The sequence below is a fragment of the Metarhizium robertsii genome (assembly GCF_000187425.2).
Source record: "Metarhizium robertsii ARSEF 23 chromosome Unknown MAA_Scf_1, whole genome shotgun sequence".
NCBI classification, from domain to species: Eukaryota; Fungi; Ascomycota; class Sordariomycetes; order Hypocreales; family Clavicipitaceae; genus Metarhizium; species Metarhizium robertsii.
The window spans coordinates 708300-728909 of record NW_011942149.1 but is presented as its reverse complement, the minus strand read 5'-3'; the positions used below and the strand labels follow the sequence as shown (position 1 = coordinate 728909).

Below are 20610 nucleotides of genomic sequence, written 5' to 3'. Positions count from 1 at the left end.
AAGACAGACCTAGCAGTGGCTTTTCCAGGTTTGAACATTGTTAGCGTTAATTGAATAGTTAGCCTGCCGCGTTCTCGGCGTAGCGGTGAGCGCGTCTAGTCTGTCAGCGCTTGGCCGTCGTAGTAGTACTTTGCGAGTGGTGCGATGCTTCCATTCGTCGAGTTGTCGCGCTTGGTCGAGCTGAGCCAGATTCGGGCCCGAGGAGTTACTGCTTGTGGTCAAAAAGATGGCTGAAAATGCCCATACTTGCGTGGGATAAGCCGTTTAGGATTCTTTGTACGCTGTGAACCATTTAGTCGCTATCGCAGGGTTGGAACTTAGAAAGACTCGCGGCTCCTTCCCACGCCCACATGCACCGCGACCATTGGTCAGCTGCGCAGCTGTCCGCAGCTGTCAACTAGGCTGCTAGCTCACGCCAGCCGGTTCACGGGGAGCCGTAATGCGCATCTCAACCACCAACACATGCTCATCATGAGAATTGCATGACGTGCGTACAGTATCAAACGAAAGCAATCCTTGGCCCATGGACCAGCAATCCAAGCGAGTACCCAGACAGAAGCATGACCGCATTATCCTCCAATTCGTTTGTCTCCCGCCGAGTCCATCACCTTCACCGTGACTGACCACCCCCAGGACTATGACTGCTTCTACGCCCAGGTATTTGAGAACAAGAACCCAGCCCTCAAATCGCGAGCCCTGGGAGTAAAGCAAAAAAATATTCTGGCCACCTGCAACTACAATGCCCGGAGGCTTGGTGTGAAGAAGTTGATGCTGATATCCGAAGCTAAGAAGATATGCAAAGACCTGGTGCTTGTGGATGGGGAGGATTTGACGCCATTTCGTGATGTGAGCAAAATTCTATTCAACTTTCTTCGGTCGCATTCATGGAATAATAGGGTAGAGCGGCTGGGGTTTGACGAAGTGTTTATGGGTAAGCGGCAATTGTTGCTTTTTCTGGACATTACTTCTAACGTGATGCAGATGTGACCGATGTCATCGACTACAATATTGAATGCCTCAACACAGGTTGCTTATCACATTCCTTCTTTCATCTATCCAAAACAGACCCTCAGGATGGATTCAAGTGCAATTTTACGGCCATTGCGGGCTGTGTTGAAGGCACCGTCCCGGACGAGGCACCTCTAGAAAACAAAACCTACCTAAGACTCTTGCTTGGTTCTCATCTCGCAAACCATCTACGCACAAAGATGGAGGAAGATTATGGGTATACGTCAACTTGTGGGATATCAACCAACAAGCTCCTTAGTAAACTGGTGGGAAGCCGTAACAAACCCCGCAATCAGACGACGCTAATGGCCTTGAATGAACAAGACGTTATTGCGTTCATGGACAGTCACAAGACAAGGCAAATACCAGGACTGGGGTTCAAGACTTCTATGCAATTAGAGTCTCAGGTTCTTGGGGAAGAGGTTGACGCAGACTCTCATTCATTTACTTCGGCGGTTTACGCTCGAGATGTCCGTCTGCATCCATCAATATCCCCAGGGTTCATAGAGACTCTTCTCACCGGTCCCGGAGCCGAGAGGGGAGTTGGTGTCAGGGTATGGGGTCTCTTGCATGGAATTGATCCAACGCAAGTCAAAGAGGCCGGCGACATTCCGTCACAAATAAGCATTGAAGATACATACAAAGGACTAGAGACCATGACCCGAATCACGGAAGAACTGCACAAACTTTCGTGTTCGCTCATCCGGCGAATGAGAATAGATCTCCTTGCTCTAGAACACAATGCAGAGAAGCCGGCGACACAACGATGGATTGCTCGGCCAAAAACCCTGAGGCTTGCAATCAGATCATGGCCGACGAGACAAGGCCGCAGTTCTGCTCCAAATTTCAGTCGAATATCCCGATCTGGCCCCTTGCCTGGCTTAGTTTTTGACGCATCGGCTGATATAGACGCATTAGCGCAGAAACTAGTTGCGGAAGCTCTCCTACCCCTTCTACGACGGCTTGAAACCGCTAAAGGACACAAGTGGAACTTGCAGTTGATTAATATATGTGTTGCAAACATGGTGGTCGGCGCCGGAGATGACAAACAAGGCTCAGGGCGGGACATTTCTGTCATGTTCAGGAGGCAGGATGAAGTGCTTCGTCCGTTTAAACTGGAGCCACTATCCGATGATGAGGCGCCTTCTGAAGTTAGCACTGGTGATGCGGAAGGCCTGGGGTCCGGTGTGGACTGGAATGGTTCAGACAATTCTGTTTGTCAAGATTGTGGCCATTCTTTGCCGTCCTTTGCTATGCCAGCGCATTTGAGATACCACGAAATGGGAGAATAATGTCCATTTGACTTTGAAGTGGTGATTCTCGACTGTCATGATCCAACACAAGCTGCTTGCCATGCCCACGTGTTCCTCGGGTAGTGGACGGCCTGGCCTACTGGCTGCGTATTGAAAGAAGCAATCCTGGTGGTGGTGACATGTAGAACAATAGGAAGAGGCAAGACTGATGATGGAGCGGTAGGGCCGACGGGGAACAATGCCGGCTGCCGGTTGTGTCATGATGGCATTGAAGCCTTCCTTCGTACTCAGCAAACAACGGTGATTGTATACGCGTGACCTTGGGCGCAAACGGGGTCACCGTAACAACTCCCGTTCGGCGAGGCCCTGTACGACTTGTAGCGGACAAGAATAATGGCGAGTCGTCAAACTGCAACTTGGAGGGCATGGCCGTCGCGGTATCATCGCTGACTGTTTGCTATTCATTAGCGAGTTAGCCCGGGATCATTGAAACAGACGTGGTCATCCAGGAGATTTCGGGTGTTATTCACAGGCCTTGGTCTGCTATAACGAGCACAGATCTAATCACATTGGCAACATTTTCGAAAAGAATGAATACAAGTATGTGCAATGAACACAAAGCACACAGGTTTACCGCCAAGTCGCCTTCTAGGTTGTTCAAGAAGACGAGCTACCCCCTTGTCCCGCGTCTCAAAGGAATATATTGGCGCACGGAACGGCTGGAGGCATCCTGTGCACAAGTAGCATTGTAGCTGTCAGCAATCGGTTTTCTCTCGAGTGTGCTATTGAATGACGAGATGCCACCGTTACTGGAGCTTCAAGAAGGTGAGGATTCCTTCTTCACAGCCGATGGCTCCCTCGGCCTAGTCGACGTGACACCACGTCCAAAAGTCCAGTCCATCGACTTCCATCAACACTCTCCCATGTGCTCATGATTGGTCCGACACTTGCTGTTAGAGCTGCCAGCTGGCCGGCAGCTGCGGCAGCTGTCAACTATTAAGTCGCTGTAGCAGGTTAATACCAGACAGCTCCTTCCTTCTCCTTGTGGAGTTGTTGCAACTGCTGGTGTTGCCATCCTTTCAGCTTCCACATTTTAAATCGAATCTGAACAAAAGGTAAGAGATCCTGTGGCAAAATGGCATGTTTTTCCATCTTTGAGTCCTTCTTGAGTCCACTTATAGAAGCAGGCTGTTTCGTCTTTGCCTTCTAAACGTCTTTGTTTGGCTCCTGTCCGTGACTTTTTCTTTATTCACTCCCCTTTCTCAGGCCATAGTTTGTGGAACTTGGAAACACGGTCAAGTTTGTGAATTTCGCTGCCTTTCCTAATCCCTCGACACATAAGAGCCGCGCTGTTCTCGCCGCTTCTAAGGCTTTTCAGGTATCGTCGCTTCATAACTCTGACATACTCATCATGGGACGTGGCCGCGGCAGTGGGCATCAACCGGCTCGCAGACCAGCTGACCTGACTGGAATAATTTCCATTGCCGAGAAAAATGCATTCGTCTCCCTTGTCAACACTATTACGGATAACATGCAGAAGGATGTGAGCAACCCATTTGACTCGCTTCCTGTGCGTCCAGTCCTTGGAGATAACGGGCAGGGACAGTGGCTTTCGCTCCCTCTTCTTCGCCATCAGGACGAGAACAAAGAGAATATTTTGACGGGCAAAACTTTCCGTGGAAATATTCCAGACACGTACTCCACGACGCATACCAAGACTCACCATGCCGTTGAGACGGAGGAGAGCGCAAGGTTCCAACCGCTCGGGGAACTGAAGAAAGAAACCCTCGTGTTCTTCAGAAAGTGGAAATCGAGCGTCTTGCAGAGGTTTACAGAAATAAATGTCAACGATATGACTGCTGAAACATCAGGTCCTTATGGTCGGGGACGCAGTGACCGTGGGGTGTACCGTGCTGCTCGTGGCGGTCGTGGTGGACGAGGAGGCTCAACAGGTACGGCGTCTAATAATATCTCACACTAAGCTTAACTGAGTACTTCCCTTTTTTCATTTCTACATTGAACTGACAAGTAAAGGTCCGCATTGTGTCCCGACACGTCATAAAGACTCCAAGTTAGCCGCAAGACACCCTCCTGTTCCCAACACTTTGTGGTCCTTGCACCCAGACAGACGCGAGCTCCTGCTACATATTGCGCTATTAATCCTCCTCTCACTACAGGATTACAAAGCAAATTCTAGGCTTCTTCTCCTCAAGCTTACATCATCCCTCAATCTATCTTTTGAAACCTATCAGTCGGGAGAAGCTCAGGTGGCTCAGGGGTTGGTGAGAGCGGCCCTCGACGCATTACTAGAAGATGCCGCCAAACCTGATGAGGAAACCGGTAGTCCAAAATTTAAAATGGTGCTTGGAGGTCCCGTCAATCTCACAGCCGTATTGAAATACGTCCGCATTGGTACGCGTCAGCGTGGCTTGGGGTTGTCAACAATCACAGCAGCGAGTTTATTGGGAACCATGGCCGAAAATGCGGTTCTGATGGGATCCCTTTTCGGGATCAACCCCGCCAAACTACCTAGCAAGATGTTGGTTACATTTGCCAGAGATATCCAAGACTTTGCGTTTGTTCGACTGTGCAAGGACCCTTACAATTACGACGACGTCACCATGTTGGAAGTTTCTCATCGCAGACTTCATGTTCTTGTCGCCCTTAGCGGATTTTTGACAGACTCGAAAGATGTTGCAGAAACTTGGAAATTTCTCAATAGCCAATCAGAACTATATGCCATCCAGTGGGAACATGCAGCTCTGACGAATCTTGGAAGCGCGCTCGAGACAGTCATCAAGAGTACAGCTTGGGAAAGCGCTAAAAAGGAGATTGCATCCAAATCTAGTAAGTCATGAATCGAGCTGCAGTAATATAGCTATTTCTGACGGCGTCGCAGTTTTCAAAACTCTAATGACATCCGCCTGGCCGCAGCCGCTCTTACGAATCAGCAAAATCGTGGACAACGCCTGGAGTGTAGGCATGGTTCGGGCGGAGAAAGCGGGCGCCATGCTTGCCGATGCTCTTATACGGCACAAGTTTCAAGGCGAGAGGCCAGTGTCTTTGATCGGATATAGTCTTGGAGCTCGAGCCATATATGCTTGTCTAATGGTGTTGGCAGAGCGACGTCAGTTTGGCGTTGTTGATTCTGTCGTTATGATTGGGGCACCGTTTCCGGCCGAGAGTCGAGTATGGCTGACTATGAAGAGCGTTGTATCTGGTCGACTAGTTAACGTTTACTCCGAGAACGATTACATCCTTGGGTTTTTGTACCGTTCATGCAACCTCCAATTTGGCATCGCTGGTCTACAGGAAATTCAGGGGGCCGATGGCGTGGAAAACCACTGTGTAGAGGCGCTACCCAAGGGACACTTGAGTTACTCATCTCTGACTGATCATATACTCCAGAGTATTGGCTGGGAAGATTTTCATGTGCAGGTCTTGAACAAGGAAAATCCACCCCGCGGTATACCAAGGACTACTTCACAGAATCCGCCCAACCCGCCTCGCAGGGGCAGGTACCGGCGATAGATTCCAGTTGTACTGGCGTTTGGGATTGTTTTTTCTAAAGAATGATGACGGCCGAGAGGGCAATGGGTTTGATTTCAAGAGACTGTGATGACGTATGACATACACGACGAGGTGTACATAATGAGACAATATTTTAGAAGAGATGGCAGATGTTCTCCATCAACGAGTAGTATAGCATAGAAACATCAGAGTAAATATTGCAGAAAGCGGCTAGATGTACGTTCCACCCCATGGCCAGAAAAGAAGTGATGATTTGATTGATGCTCTAATAGTCAAGCACGCTCCCGTCATGGCTTCACCTCGAAAGTATCACCAGCTGATAATGATCCATCCACGACGCAACATTAACCAAGTACAAAACGTCAACGAAACAGACGGCGGTAAATCAGACTCGATGCAATGCCAGCTCCACGCGTGTATATAATCCTTTTGCCTAAAAACCCTCGTCCCTTTTTTGCCATTTAAACCCGTCCAGTCAATTCTAGGTCAGGTATCAAAACACTTGTTTTGTATATGTCCCTTTAGCGTATTCCGTCAGGCGATGTTTAAATAAAGTACAGTACAGGAAGGGTAAAATTAATGTACACATTGCAATGTTGTTTGTTTTCCCCCCCACTCGTGAGTCGTGGCATGAATGGATGGCACAGTGCCTCACGCACAAGCTAAACGTGCAAAAGAAGAGGGGAAAAAAAAAAAGAAAGGTTTCGAGCAAAAATTGCTCATGATGGAGGCGTAGTGCCCAGCATGCTGGGAACTTGTTTCCGCACAAAGGCCCTCGTGCCGCGCTGCTCCATCCTCGGGACGCCCTGGATAGCCCGGGGCTCGCGCATCAGCGTCCTGTCGAGGCAGGACGGGATGCGTGTGATGACGGAGCGGTATTCGCCGGGGAAGTTGCCCTTCGGCAAGGGGACCGAGGCGGTGCGCCAGATGTGGTCGGATGTGTTGGTGAGGTAGGCGGGCGCCTTGCTGGAGGATGTGCGGGACGCGGCAGCGAGGCCGAACGCAGACACGGATGCGCCGTGGGATTGGCGAATGGTGGAAAGTCGTGAGAGGCCAGATGAGAGGCCCGGGCGGCCGCGGGCCTTCTTGGCCATGAGGATCTCGTCGAAGAGCCGTATGGAGGGGTCGGTTGCCGGGGTGGTTTCGCGGCTGTGGATGAATTCGTTGAAGGCTGGCGTGTGTCAGTGGCCATGTTGTTGTGTGGTGAATGAAGAAAGTAGGGGTGTATTTACCTTGAGTGTCGCGCATCATGGTGGCGTACTCTTGTTGATCGTACGGCAGGCTCCTTATGAATCCATCCATGTCAAAGGCGTATAATTGCCCGTTGGACTTTTGCTGCTTGTTTGGACGGCCGAGGTGTTTGCGGTAGGTGTACAGCAAACTGGCTAGGCATCGTACGAATGCCGCTCTTACTCGATCCGGGTGGAAGGCTTCCGGACAGACAAGTGACACTTGTCCCAAGCATCGGCCGTGGGCTACAGTTTTGCAGGAGGTGCATTCGTAGAAGCCATCACCCTCCGACTTGTCATCGCAAATAGTGCAAGTGGAGGAAGAATCTTTGGTGTTGAGACTGAAGCAATGACCCTCGACCCAGACAGTTGTCTCGGTGTTTCGCACCGGTTGGATTTGCATGCAGGGCATGATGGTGGAAGCGGCGAGGGTGGACTGGGCGTAGGCAGACGGCGCGTACCCCCCTCCAAATGATGATTCCGAAACAACAGAGAAGCCTGAGATGGAGGCATTGGGTTGATGACCGTTGAGTAGCGGCAGGCTCGGTTTGTGCATGGGCTGGAACTTATCCAATCCGAAAGATGAGCTTCGACGGCCCTTTTCCTCTCCAAAGTGCCCAGACCTCTTCTCTCGCAGTGTAGCGGTCAGGGCAAAGCCAGAATCGCTGCGAGAAATAGGAGTAGTCGGCATGGGGGGGAAATTGGCAGATGCAGGAGATACGGAGGACTGCGGGCTTGTCTTGGAGGATTTGCTAGTACTGGGTCGATGGTCAAGCTTTCCGGTGTCGACTGACGAAACGGTAAACGCATTGAATACTGGCGGGTGGACGTCTTCGGGAGGTGTTCGGTCTGCAAAGCTTGACGAATTCTGTGACACCCACTTGCCCAAGGTTGTTGGTTCCGCCGTGGATGTGAACACTGAGCCATTCTCTGAAGAAAAGGAGTCGTAGGGGAAGGATTCAATAGCGTACGGTGGAGGTCCGGTAGCGACGCCGTATCGAAGAGTGTGAGGAGCGGCAACCTGCAGCAGAGACATCAACTTTCGTCGATGTTGCCTGGGTAGGCGGTGAGGTTGCGAGGTGGCATCAATCGTGTCCTTGTCCAGGTCAACAAGAACATAGTCGTCATCTGGCAGGTCGATCCGTTCATACCGACGTTCAACACCGACAATATAGGGGCAAGGGGCTTCGAGAGCGGAGATGAGTCTAGCTGGAAGGACGGGGATGAAGATGCTAGCCCACTGGAGAGGGTAAAGGAGGTTCACCAGAGCATGGCAGGCCAGATGCAACATGCTCGTGTGGGAGGATAGGAAGATGATGCGAGATTCGGACATGGCGTACTCAAACAATGCAACGACATTTTCGAGAGAAAGACATCGAAACAACGCATATAGGTCAATGGTCCGGGAACCAGGGAGCTCGTTGGCTCCCTCTTTTCGTGCGTAGAGCCGCAGTTCTCTAACACCAAGTTCCACTTGCGTTTTCGATCCCAAGGGACTGAAGGCTTCTGTACAAAGGTTGACCACGTAGCGCTCCAGAGGCTGCCAACGTCCGACTTTGGGGGAGCTGGGGGGCACTCGGAGAACACCCCCATCAGTCATGGGAACGACGATTGACCTAAGCCACTCTTTCCAGAAGCCCATGCAGGCCGCATCCCTACCAAGAACACCGTATGCTCGAGGAATCCACAGACCGCTCTCACCCGCCGTAAGCCCTTCGATTTTTGAAGCCGCACCGTGCCGTAGCGGCCGTAGCATATCCGTCATGAGAGCAATCTTTTCCTCGACTGTGCTTATCTCATCTTCCAGCCTGTCCCGGGCCGGCGATCCAGATGGTATCGTGGGGAGCTTTGAAAGAAGCTGTGAGAGGTGTGATCGTTCACCCGCCAATCGAACCCCCAAGCTCGCGGCCAGCTCTCTCTCCTCGTTGGACATGTGGTTCTGCCGCCACTGCTCACATCTTCTTTCCACTTCCTCTGCTCTCTCTGCTGTCAATGCCGTCCATATAATAACGGTTATGCCATACAGCTTGGCATTGTCTTCTCCTGTCATGGTAAAGCCGTGCCACGTGGAACGGGGTCGATCATCGGAGGATACGATTTGGATATCATTGGGAAAGGCGAACATGGGTACGTAGTCCGGGAACTTTCCACGTTTGGCAAGCTCATCATTGGCGTTCTTTGGTGGGTATCGATCTAATAAAACGGGTTCGAATCGCCGCTTCAATGGGTGCATATCAGGATCGGTATTCAGAGGCTCTGGCGGAGGGATTACGGAGTTGTAGTTGCTCAGTCGTTTTGTGGTGCGAACCGACGCTGGGGAAAGAGAGAAAAAAAGAGTTAGCCGGGAACCCGCAGCATAATCGTGGGTTTTGACAAAATCCCAGACACAAAACACAAACGGTTGCGTGGGAGGATGAAATCTCTTACCAGCTCTGCTAGAAGCACCTTGTCTAACAACCGTAGGTCCCTTGCGCACGCTATTCATCTCCCTAAAACTGATCTTGCGTCGAATACTGCCTTTGAGACTCCTCAGCGGGCTCATCCTGCCGCTTGGGAGACCTTCATCGGCGCGAATCCTCTCGGCTCGTGGGTTTATCATTGGCGGACGTGATTGCAACTTGGCTCCCGCAGTAAAGGAGAGGTCCTCGAGGAAGTTTTCTCTCTCAGCGGCAAATTTAAAAAGCGCCTTGTCGAAGTCGAAGTCGGGCATGCCCATAAGCCCAGGGCCTGGGGTTGGGCCTTGAATCAGAACATCGGGAGAAATTCCATTCGTAGCGGCGCCATTCCCATTGAGACCCGCGGGCTTGACAGGTTTTATGGTAGCACTGCTCCTGTTACTGCGAGTGTTGCCGTCGAGCTCATCGAGGGTGCTAGCTATCGAGTACCGCCCGTCGACTGAGATTTTGGAAAGGCGGCTGGCAGAATTTTGGCGCGAATGACGGGCAGTGGTCGGTTTGTACCCATTCGTGGCAGTGTCGTCAGGCTCTCCATCTTCTGCAATGGTTGACTCGACCGGAAGACTGTTGGTGAAGGTGTTGGTGGCAGCAGGGTCGTCGTACGATACTGACTCTACACCAGCAATCCAGAAGTAATCTGCCAGGGGGGTTGAAGAGCTCTCCATGACATCTAGATATCGACTCTGCCCGGTAGTCGAGCAAAGACCAACGGCAACTTTTTCTTCTCCTTTTTTTTTTCCTTCCCTTTTCTGCAACAAACAATTGTGCTGCTGGGCGGACGTGCCGCCAATAAACCGAAGGCTCAGACTCTCTTCTTAGGTACAATGTGTAGCTTCGCGAAATGTTTGCCGGCCTGGTTCGCGTGGCGTTGGAGCAAATAATGAATCTGGAACATGAGTTAGAGTGACATGGTCCTGTGGACAAGAGGTGGCTGACAAGGATAAGGGTAAGGGGAGGGGCCAATGTGTGCTCGAATGGCCGAATATTCAAGAAGCAATAAAAAAGCGTGGAGGCCAAAGACGCAAAGACCAAAACGCGCGGAGCCAACGCTGGAATGCACGTACCAGCCGCAGCCCAATTGCTCAGAGAGTCCGTGAAGCGTGCCTCCGAAATTTCTTGGTCAATCCTCGTCGGGACAGATTCACTCGATGGGTCCGGTTGGTGAGTCGCCGCGTTGCGTGGCACCGCGAAGGGGCAAAATGACGCGGGCGATGAGTGATGGGCGACGGCCGGGCAAGATGAGAAGCAAAATGGTATTTGAGAACAGAGCAGGATACTAATATGGAGTCGTCTAGTCTCGGCCCAGGTGGAGGGGGGGCCGCCCAAAGACTTGAGGACCGAAAGAACCAAGGACCCTCTTTGCGATCGTCCAGATGCCGGGGCCGAAGATTGAAACAGCGCAAAGCAATGCTCACGGACTTGGCGGTGGAAAAGAGGCAAACCAGACGTAAAGCGGAGCGAGGAAAAACACAGAGCCCACACCTCGACAAACCGACGAGGAGATGCTGATGCCTGTCCGACACGTGTTCGTCAGTCGGTGAGATCTACAGTCCGTGGCGGAATATATTTGCCCACCGGAGAAGTATACACTACTATAGTATAATATAGTATGGTATTAAGCGCGATCACCGGGTACCTGATCTCGTTCAATACAATTGGCCTCCCGCTGTAGAGGGGAAAAGTAAGTTGTTGACAGTCAATGGTCGACGACGTACGCATGTATATTTTCGAGCAAACTCAAATCCGCTCCAGCAATTGCCCTGATGGCATAAACCACAAACGCACGGGCGCAACACAGGACGGCAGCACGGCAGCGATACGAGAAAAGGGGGGGGACCAAGAAACCAGCAAGATGGAAAATGAAAAATGACGACAGGTTACAGCAGCAGAGCTCGCATCGTCACGCTGCCAGAATGATGGAAAAGGATGGTCTGGTGAAGGCAACTTGGGCCCGAGTTGGAAAGATAGGAGAAGTCGACAACGACGACGACGACGACAACGACGACAACAGCCGGTCTTTTTCCCTTTACCGTTTTCGAGGTACCGACCGGAATGGCCAGGCGTGGCGGCAGCATGGCAAACTCTATCACAATCTACGGCGTCTGGCATGGTTGCGCAATGCTCAGCAGAGCAGAGTGCTGCTCTGATGGACTCCAAGATCGGACTCTCCAATATCCATGTTGATCTGGCGCATCCGCCCCAACAGAGAGACCCTGCAATGCCTAAAATGAACCGAGACAGACCCTGGGGGGACTTGGCCCGGACTATTCGAGGCGCCGATCGCCACCTCGTCGCTCGTCTTGCTCCGATACAGGCGTCGTTGCGTGATGTTTCACACTGCGAGGCTCGAAATGTTACCCAGGCAGCTGAACAGGCGTTGGCCGCCCAATAGCAGCGACACATTCGAACAACGTCGAGTCTCTCTGGCCCATATCGATATTATAATGCTACTCGGCACAATATCATTATGTGCATACTCCGTACAATACGGAGCTCCACGACGACCCGGTACTAGTCAATACTAGTAGCACGTCCTCACGACTGGCCTCTGCCCCATGTCTCTGCCCCATGTCTGACCAGTTGACCCCTGAAGCCAGCTCCATGGTGCGCTTTCCAAGGTTCCTGCGCCGTACCGTCTCTGTTAGTCCAGAATACCATCTTCGACAGAAACCCACGAAAATGCTCCGCCAAGACGACTGGGAACCCGTCGACTCCTGGCGTCCCTCCACCGCCGCATCCCACCAAGAGCGCAACACGGATCTAAAGTGGTTCCAAGAGGGGCGCATGGGGGACTGTTTGGTCGATTCGCCAGGAAGACGGACAGACACCTTGCCGCAGCCCTTTACACATCGAGAGCCGAAAGCAGAGAGTGGGCAAAGGGTGAGGGACCCCTTCAATGCAGACCAACCTTGAAGCCACAGAATCCACTCGCCACTGGTAGCAACCCAAAGCCAAAGAGCTAGACGCCAGATGGCCTACGCGGCCGCGGCGCTGGCATGGGCTAACTATTACAGAGGTATCATAGATCATACGCACTGCCTAGGGCCTTTGCGGTCCTACCGCCGCCATCCAACGACTCGCTCGTCCGAAGAGGAGAAGGGCAAATTCATGGGACACCGCCACTCAACGCCAAGCTACCCTTGTCGAGATGGTCCCCTGTTGGTGGCGCCTTCGGGTGGAGAGGGAGGTTGGTTGATGGTCTTGGTCTCAAGCCTGGCAGTATGTACGTGTACGTACTCCGTACATGCTCCGTACACTCTCGCATGGCCGTGTTTGACCATGTTTGGTTCCATTGATAGTACTAGCCAGAATGTGCCATGCACCCATCTCGTGGCCTGGCCAAGACGTCATTGGCAAATTACTACTCCGTACTCCGTACTGACGCTGGGGAATCAAAATTCACAAGATACCGCCCCGTACGGCAACACTCCACAAACATCCGGCTCCATGAGTCTCTCAGTCGATATCGCATTCATGGACCAGTTTCACAATCACAAACCTCATGTAGGGAGACGGCAAATAATCTTGTCCAAGGCAGCATGGCTTGTGAGACTGTCTGCACCAGGGTGGTTTCCATGCATTGGCCGCTCGCGCGTCGCTCATGTGTCCGAAAGAATGCTCCAATATGGAGTACGGAGCACGGAGTATGACGGGATGCAACATATAGCACACTATTATTGAAACAGGACTCCTGTGGGAAAAGGCACCGTCACATTTGTTCTCCATTTGCCCGGCTTATGATTGATGCACTGCGTACTCCGTATAAGAGCCAAGCGATCAAATCGACAGGGGCGCCTGAATTTCACAATCACGCTTCAATGCGGAATACCTTGTTGAGGAACAACAGCAAACTATCCAATGGCTCGTTACACCCTCATTTCAACACACTCACAAGGCCATGTTGGTTGGGGAAGGTTCAAATCCTGGGACCATCCGTTGCTACCCTCGACTGCTCCCGTCCCGTACCGAGTAAACATTGCGATTTGATTGTACGGCTCGCTCACATGCATACGGGGACAAACAGGCGCATGCCGTAGAACAAAAGGTCTTGCTACTACCCGCATCGTATTTTGACATGTCTGGTACCCCTCCCTGCCGTTGGGCATCTTGTTCTTTCAGACAGAGCTCCAGGGCGGGCCATGCGCTGCAGCGATCAGGGGCATGCAGAACGAAATCAACTCATCGTCCTCATCTTCTCGTACAATGACAACAAAGTGCAAAAACGGCTGGCAGGTTGATGTGGTCCCGACGGCGAGAATACGACCCAAGAACAGGCTATTCAACTCACATGTGCAGGCCCAACAAAGCAGGAGCGAGCTAATCCATACTCCATACTAAGTAAAGTACGGAGTAGCTTACCAGACATTGAAGCTCCCATCTTCTGTTCAATGTTCCTTTCGCTGAGCCTTGTGCCACCGCCGGCACTACTGCAAGGTTTTCCGGCCTGCATTTCCACCAGAAGTCCAAACAACGACGGGGCGCCACCTGCAAGGGGTCGAGCCGGGGTACTAACTTCCGGTACTATTGGCATCGCACAACATCCTGGCGATCTCGTCTGACGCGACAGATTCGCTTGCAAAGACAAATATGAGCCATTAGCGATGGGTGTCATTATTCGTCCGATGCATTTGCTGCATGTGTACGGAGTACGGAGTACATGAACCCTATCGAGTGTGGCCTTGGGCCAACAAAATACTACGTCGTCACTCTCTCCCGGTGCTTTTGTGGCCACGTCTGTCCCAGCTCACTCTCTTTTCTGGAGAAAGTCTCCAGCTACCAGCCGAGACGTCTGGCCAAGACAGGAGCTGAGGAAGAGACAAAAAACTAAAACAAAAAAAAACATGGCCGGGACGAATCAAACGGTATATAATGCCTTTGCTAAGGCCCTCCCTCCCTCCTCGTCACTTGGCTTGTCATAGCACGCTTCGGTGGAAAGAGAGACACGAACCGAGCTAAACTTGCTAGTATTGACGACCAGGAACTAGTACAGCTGAGCCATGCGATGGTGAGGCATGATTGCAACTCACCGTTCACACAGACCCGTTTTGGCATCTTGCCCAAATTCTAGGTCGATTCGTACGTTAGCAAGCTGGCCGTGGCCATCAAACGCGCGGACGACTTTCAGCTTGCACTGACGACCGATTCCATGCCACGTTGGAACTATATTAAGTATGTACGTATCTCAAGGTTGCAGTATATACTCGGTACGACCTACAACCTGGGACTTGTGGTTGCCCTGCATACTCCGTGCCCCTTGTTGATAAGGCACGCATGTGATACGAACCAACCAGACCTCTTGCAATCATGAACTATTTCCCAACCTGGCCTGCCTGATCCCAATTCCAGTTCTTGACTCAGACACTGTTGTGACCAAAAGGGGTGGCACAAGAAGAAGCTTCAGGCCCATCCAGGAAACCGGTCAATGTGAGGCAGGTTTCATGCTTCCTATTCTGCTCACTTGCTTCAGTTGCTTTTGGGCACAAGGCCAAGGTATGCCTGATGCATGTCTGGCATGACTGGGACTGTTGAACACACACGAAAAAAAAGCAAACTCTTTTGACTTTGTGGTTGACCGGCGCTCAGATTTGCTTCTTTGCGGTTCAGGCTTCAGGCCGAAATACCGGCTCCGGGTAGTAGTACTATGTACAGCGCAGCGAGAGCGCATAATCGATGACGGATGGTGTTTCTTTTTCATCCGCCTCTCACTATTCTTCTACCCCTGTCTATTCTTTTCTTTTCGACCCTTCTTCCCCGACGTGTTTTAAGTAGGGTGCATGTGCATACATACCATATGTATGCAGCTCCGCTCGTGACATGTATCGTGATGAAAGCTTGGCACCTGTACCTTGTTTGCACGGGCATCACCAAACAACCGCACAGACGGGCGGGCGTCTATAATTAAAGGCCCGCGAATCTTGACATTTCGGGGTTTTTCTGCAGAGTGCATATTCTAGATTTGCCGTAGCCCGTGTCGGAAGATGCCGACATCACGAGATGCCTGTAGCTGTAGGAGTGACCATGCCCGTCGAGCCCGTTTCGATGCCGGGCCGCGTTTCTTTTTATAACACTCTTCCCAGGTGTTCAACGTCATGCTTCATTAAATCAAAGGACCTGATGACGCGGCGGAATTGATGCCCTCCGGAGCAATCACAAAGCCTGTCCTTGCCGTCCCCTGCGTCAGGTCTGGATCGCCAGGCACAAGCACATGCCGAAAACACCATCGCTCCAGAGCACCCAAACTCAATCCATGATGGACGAAAACTTCCGTTGACACCCAATGCTCTCCCCCCCCCTGTTTTTCTGTTCTCTTGAAACCGATAATCCCAGCCCAGCCATGTCGTTTCCCATCACCCAACCCTCGTTCCCAGCTTCCCTGTCGACAAAAACCCCCTGTTCCCCATCTCACCCCTCCAGCCGATGCCCAAAACACCAAAAACCACCCTCCCATCCGCATCGCCATCCGCGCCGCTCTCTTCCTCGTCCTCGTCCTCCTCGTCCTCCTCCACCACCACAAAACACACCTGTTCCACCTCGCCCGGGTGCAGGACCGGCCTCTCCCCCTCGGCCCAGTTGCACCCCTCGCACCGCAGGCCTCGCTCCGCCTCCATGCCCACCTCCTCCAGCTGCATCACGTCCTGGCTGCAATTCTCCAGCTGCGCCTCCAGCACCCACCTCTTCCTGCTGCTCCTGCTGCTGCTGCTGCTGCCGCCCCCCAGCAGCCCTACCTTTGTGCGCACCACCAGGCCGGCCTTGCACATGAACTGGTACAGCTTGCGGAACGTCCTCGTGCGCCCGCTCGTCTCGCTGGCCTCGTAGTAGCTCACCGTCACGGCGAGCACATGGTTCCCCTCCTCCTTGAGGTCAAACGACACCACCCTCTGCAGGGTCTCGCCCGCGGCCAGGTCCGCCGGCGCGCCGCTCGCCAGGGGCAGCCTGTGCGCGGGGCCGGGGCCGGGCGTCTTCATCTCGGCGTCGATGCGCACGTCGCGGATGTGCTTGGCCGGCGGTGGCGACGGTGATGGCGACGACGAGGACGAGGAGGTCGTCGTGAGGTCGTTGTTCGCGCAGAGCGTGCAGCTAAACGTCTCGCCGACGTACGCTGACCCAAAGGACACGGGGAGGTTGAGGATCGGGCTGAGCAGGAAGGGGGCCGGGTTCGTGGACGGCGTTTTGTAGGACAGGCTGGACGGGAGGAAGGCCTCCTTTGTAGCGGGGAGCGGGGAGCTCGGATACTGCGGTACGAGGGCCGGTCGTGACAGTCTAGATGCGTTTTTTTTTAGCGGTTGCGCCGGCGGGGATGAATGAAACAGGGGAAGGGGCCGTACCGGAGGACTTTGACGGAGACGGAGTGCGGCTCCTTGACGGGGTCGTGGGATGGGTATCGCTGGTGGCTCATTGTGCCCGATTGGTGTCTGCTGCGATGACTGTTGGTCGTTGTGGTGTTGAAGCAAGTTGGCGAAGCTTGAGCTTGAGGGTGGGCCGCGCTGCTTATCGATAGATCGGGGGCTGGCGACGTCATTTTTGCATGGCTGGGCAAAACCGTGTGATGATGAAAATCGGGAATTGACAACAGTACGATTGTTCCATGATTTCACAAAGTCCCATCTTTTTTATACACGAATATATGAATCTCTTGTTATTCAAATAGCTGCTACGGTTTCTCGCCTCGCCTCGCCTCGCTGGGGACGCTGCAATTGATGCACGTGCAGCGCACCTGTACGTTGTACGTGTCTACATCGTCTACATCTGTCCACACGGCGGTCAATATGTAGTCCAGCACGTTGCACTCACATTTTTCAATTCACTACGTCTTCGTCTTCTCAAAAGCCCCAAATTGTCCAGCGCGACGCCACAGTCAAAAAGAACTACTAGTAGCCAGATCAGCAATTCTGAACGGGTTCACAACCCTCCCAAAAAAAATACGAGTGTTTTTCCCTAGCAGCAACAAGTTTATCCATACACTACATCGTTGGAATGTTTTCATAGCCCTGGTGGAGGGGGGACCTAGGAATCGTCAACGGGCGTTAATGCCTTTTGTAATCAACATGAGCACGACTTACAGCGCTGTAGCTGCCACCTGGTGGCGATCCCGATGGCGGCGGAGGAGGAGGGGCGGCACTGGGTGGCGGTGGAGGAGGAGGAGCTGCTTCGCTCGGCGGCGGAGGAGGCGGTGATGCCGATGTTGAGGCTACGGCTTGACCTGGAGCACCGGCTGCTTGGGCTTGGGTTGCTTGAGCTCCATAGTATTGTTGATACAGGGCAACATAGCTATCATGGTCAATTTGTCAATTCCCGATTTCTTGGGTCGTGGGAACTTACTTGGCGTAGCCGCCATATGCAGCATATGGATCGGCACCCCCGTAGTACTGAGCGTATTGGGCGGCATAGTCGGCTGCATTTGTTGCCGGGCTGTTAGCACCGTGAGCTGGACTGTTGGTCGAAGCATTCTGGTCCTGGCCATATCGGTCCTGGCCATATCCCCCATACGATTGGTTGCCTCGGTCGTGATGACGGTCGTTTCCTCCTCGGTACCGGTCCCCTCCATGTTGGCCACCTCGGTCATTATAACGGGGCGGTCGGGACTTGAACTCATCATATTGCTCCTTGACATTGGCAACCAGGTCTTCGCAAAGTTCCTTGGCTTTTTCAACCATGCCGGCATCGGGGCCACTGTGGCTGGTTAGCAACAACATGCATGCATCACTTGATAAGGAAGTAGCCTGTACATACGCAACGTGCAAGTACATGTCTTCGTCACTCTCTCGATTGGTAGCGCCCTCGAGATAGCCAGATCCACGGCCTTTGATCTGTACACGGCACCCCGTTTCCTGCTGGATGTGCTTCACGTATGACCCGCCGTGGCCAACGATTTGCGCCCTCAAGTTGAACCCTGGAATCGGCTCGAGATCGATGGGGATCCTCTCTTCGGGCCATTTCCGCTATACAAGTGTTAGTGACCAAAAAGCAAACCATGACTGCGGTGGGATTGCTGGCTCGATGCTTACTCGTCCTCCATGCTCACGCTCCCGTTCACGCTCAGGTTCCGGCTGCTCCTGGTCTCGTCGGCGGAATCGTCGTTCATCAACCAGTTGCGGCAGTTCTTGCTTGATGAGTTCGTTGATCTTGGCAACGGCGGCCTCAAGGCCTGACTTGGTAGTGCTGGTAATGTGAAGGTAGAGCGGTGGGTTCTAAATATACATGTTGGCGGTCGCGCTCCCACGACACCATTTGACATTACAAAAACTTACAGCAGCGGTGGACATGGCCTTATTAGGGTAGTAATTGCCCCGAGTAGTAATATCTTGTAAAGGTCAACCTATGTCCAACGAAAAGCAAGTTTAAGTGAGAGGCGATTCGTACCAGCTCCGGTTTCTTCACCAATCTATAATCAAGCGGGAGTCAGTAGGAGAAAAGACGAGGGGGTTACTGGCGAGCTACCATGCCAGGTGTAAGCAGGATATCCCTAATGCAAATCGGCGTCCCAGGTGAACGGGAATTCGCCAGCAGTTGGTAAATCTGAAGAAGAAGAAAAGTATGTGAAAAAAAGCAAGTAAATATTTACCTTTTTCTGTGTAGAACTCTTGGTGACTAAGTAGCGATTTCGCAGGTCATTGACCTCGATGTCTTGGATGTAGTCGCCATCAGCGGTATACATTTCCTTGCTAACAGAATGCGGCTTTGCTTGTCCCGACTGCCCATCGTTAGCATCGGCGGACTGGATTGGCGGTACATCAACATGTTGAATGCCCTTTCGAGCTTGGAGCGAGGCATTGATTCGAGCGGCGGCGGCAGCTGCAAAGGTCATTAGCACCCGGTTTGGTTCCAGGAAGGCTGTGAGCTATTCGCGATGTTCAACCTTGAAATGCAAGGGGGTTATAACATACCGGCTGCCGCTGCAGCATCAACTGGTGACCCTTTTGCGTCCGACGCACTATCGTGACCGAGGGGACTGCGATCTCTGCCTTCGGGTCGACGGGTTGGTGGAGAGCGCGAGCGGCGGTCGAATCTCGAGGCCCTCTTTGGCTCAGGTTCTGTTTGGTCAAACCGTGACCTCTTGGCTGTTCGCCGTTCGGAATCCTCCATGGCGGAAATTACGCGAGAAGCCAAGAATGGGCGACGTCGAACGAGGCGCTCAAAGTTGATTGGGAAATGGGCTGTCTTTTTACAGACAGAGTGCGGACGTATGTATGCGAATCAGGACAACACTTCGGAAGGCGTCGATTGGCCCTTGATGCAAAATAAGATACTCGCGTGGTCGTCACTCGACTGTAGCAATGTCAGATGCATGCACAAGTCGGGCGCAAACCAACTTGCAGGTTGGTCGCGATGCTGAGGTTGAGGCGCTGCTCTCGGCACGGCAGAAAATTGTACATGGGACCAACATTAACGAGACACGATTGGCGGCGGCAGCGCCTGAACGTGGTACTTACCTAAGGCGGTAGGGCGGACACCTGTCACCAGACGGCACAATTTGGTGCAAGGGCTGTGCAGACTGTGCAGGTGGCGCAGTGCATGTTCGGGGACTGAGTCAAGAGTGTGCAAGCTCCGTACCAAGGCGACATTTGGCCAAATTATTGGTTCATATTCCGGTTAATCCATGTTCAAAGTATACATTCAAAAACACACCTCTACACTCAATTTCAGAATCCTGGGGAACATTGGAGCCGCAGCCGTGGTGTCGTGTTAGAATTAGAACAAGTCTTGGCTCGGAACGGTTTGGCGTCATGTAACTCATGTTCCAGCCTTGGATGTTGAGAAACACGATTGGGATGAATTGATTCGCGGCTTGCCCTATTAGCTGTACGGGTTTTTGTTTAAAACACGGCACTTGTCCATCCCAGTTAGAAACCAATCGGTCTGAAGCTCAATTCCATCTCCAGGCCGAGTCAGCTCTTGAAGAAGTGTGGACATGGGCTTTTAGTAGCAGTCGACCTACCTGTCGATTCCAGGCGCATTTGCAGCCCAGATGTCTGGCTACTGTGAGATGTACTGCCAGGTATATACTCCAGTATAGTATTTGTGTATTCTTCTCAAAAAGCAAATATTCTGCCATGAGTATGTACTTTGTAATAAATTCCACCGAATGTATATTCCCCAGATTGTGGAGGTGTGCCAGCCATTTTCGCACTGTAT

General features: G+C 52.4%; 5 protein-coding genes across 5 annotated transcripts; 2 read left to right on the top strand and 3 right to left on the bottom strand.

Moving 5' to 3' along the window:
• Positions 1–523: 523 nt before the first annotated feature.
• MAA_10612 (DUF726 domain protein) lies at positions 524–2300 on the top strand (the record flags this gene model as incomplete). The annotated part of the gene is made up of 3 exons (XM_011412330.1): positions 524–583; positions 634–931; positions 982–2300. 3 exons carry the CDS (start codon positions 524–526, stop codon positions 2298–2300), a joined length of 1677 nt encoding a protein of 558 aa, XP_011410632.1.
• A 1372-nt stretch (positions 2301–3672) lies between these two features.
• On the top strand, positions 3673–5792 carry MAA_10611 (uncharacterized protein; the record flags this gene model as incomplete). The annotated part of the gene is made up of 3 exons (XM_011412329.1): positions 3673–4213; positions 4296–5108; positions 5161–5792. 3 exons carry the CDS (start codon positions 3673–3675, stop codon positions 5790–5792), a joined length of 1986 nt encoding a protein of 661 aa, XP_011410631.1.
• A 719-nt stretch (positions 5793–6511) lies between these two features.
• Positions 6512–10142, bottom strand: MAA_07647 (dDENN domain protein; the record flags this gene model as incomplete). Its single annotated transcript, XM_007825645.1, has 2 exons — positions 6512–6963; positions 7025–10142. 2 exons carry the CDS (start codon positions 10140–10142, stop codon positions 6512–6514), a joined length of 3570 nt encoding a protein of 1189 aa, XP_007823836.1.
• Positions 10143–15824: 5682 nt separating this feature from the next.
• Positions 15825–16996, bottom strand: MAA_07648 (uncharacterized protein; the record flags this gene model as incomplete). Its single annotated transcript, XM_007825646.1, has 2 exons — positions 15825–16737; positions 16803–16996. 2 exons carry the CDS (start codon positions 16994–16996, stop codon positions 15825–15827), a joined length of 1107 nt encoding a protein of 368 aa, XP_007823837.1.
• Positions 16997–17457: 461 nt separating this feature from the next.
• On the bottom strand, positions 17458–19560 carry MAA_07649 (KH domain-containing protein; the record flags this gene model as incomplete). The annotated part of the gene is made up of 9 exons (XM_007825647.2): positions 17458–17481; positions 17538–17745; positions 17797–18147; positions 18208–18416; positions 18483–18665; positions 18726–18778; positions 18838–18859; positions 19040–19269; positions 19362–19560. 9 exons carry the CDS (start codon positions 19558–19560, stop codon positions 17458–17460), a joined length of 1479 nt encoding a protein of 492 aa, XP_007823838.2.
• Between the last annotated feature and the right edge of the window lie 1050 nt (positions 19561–20610).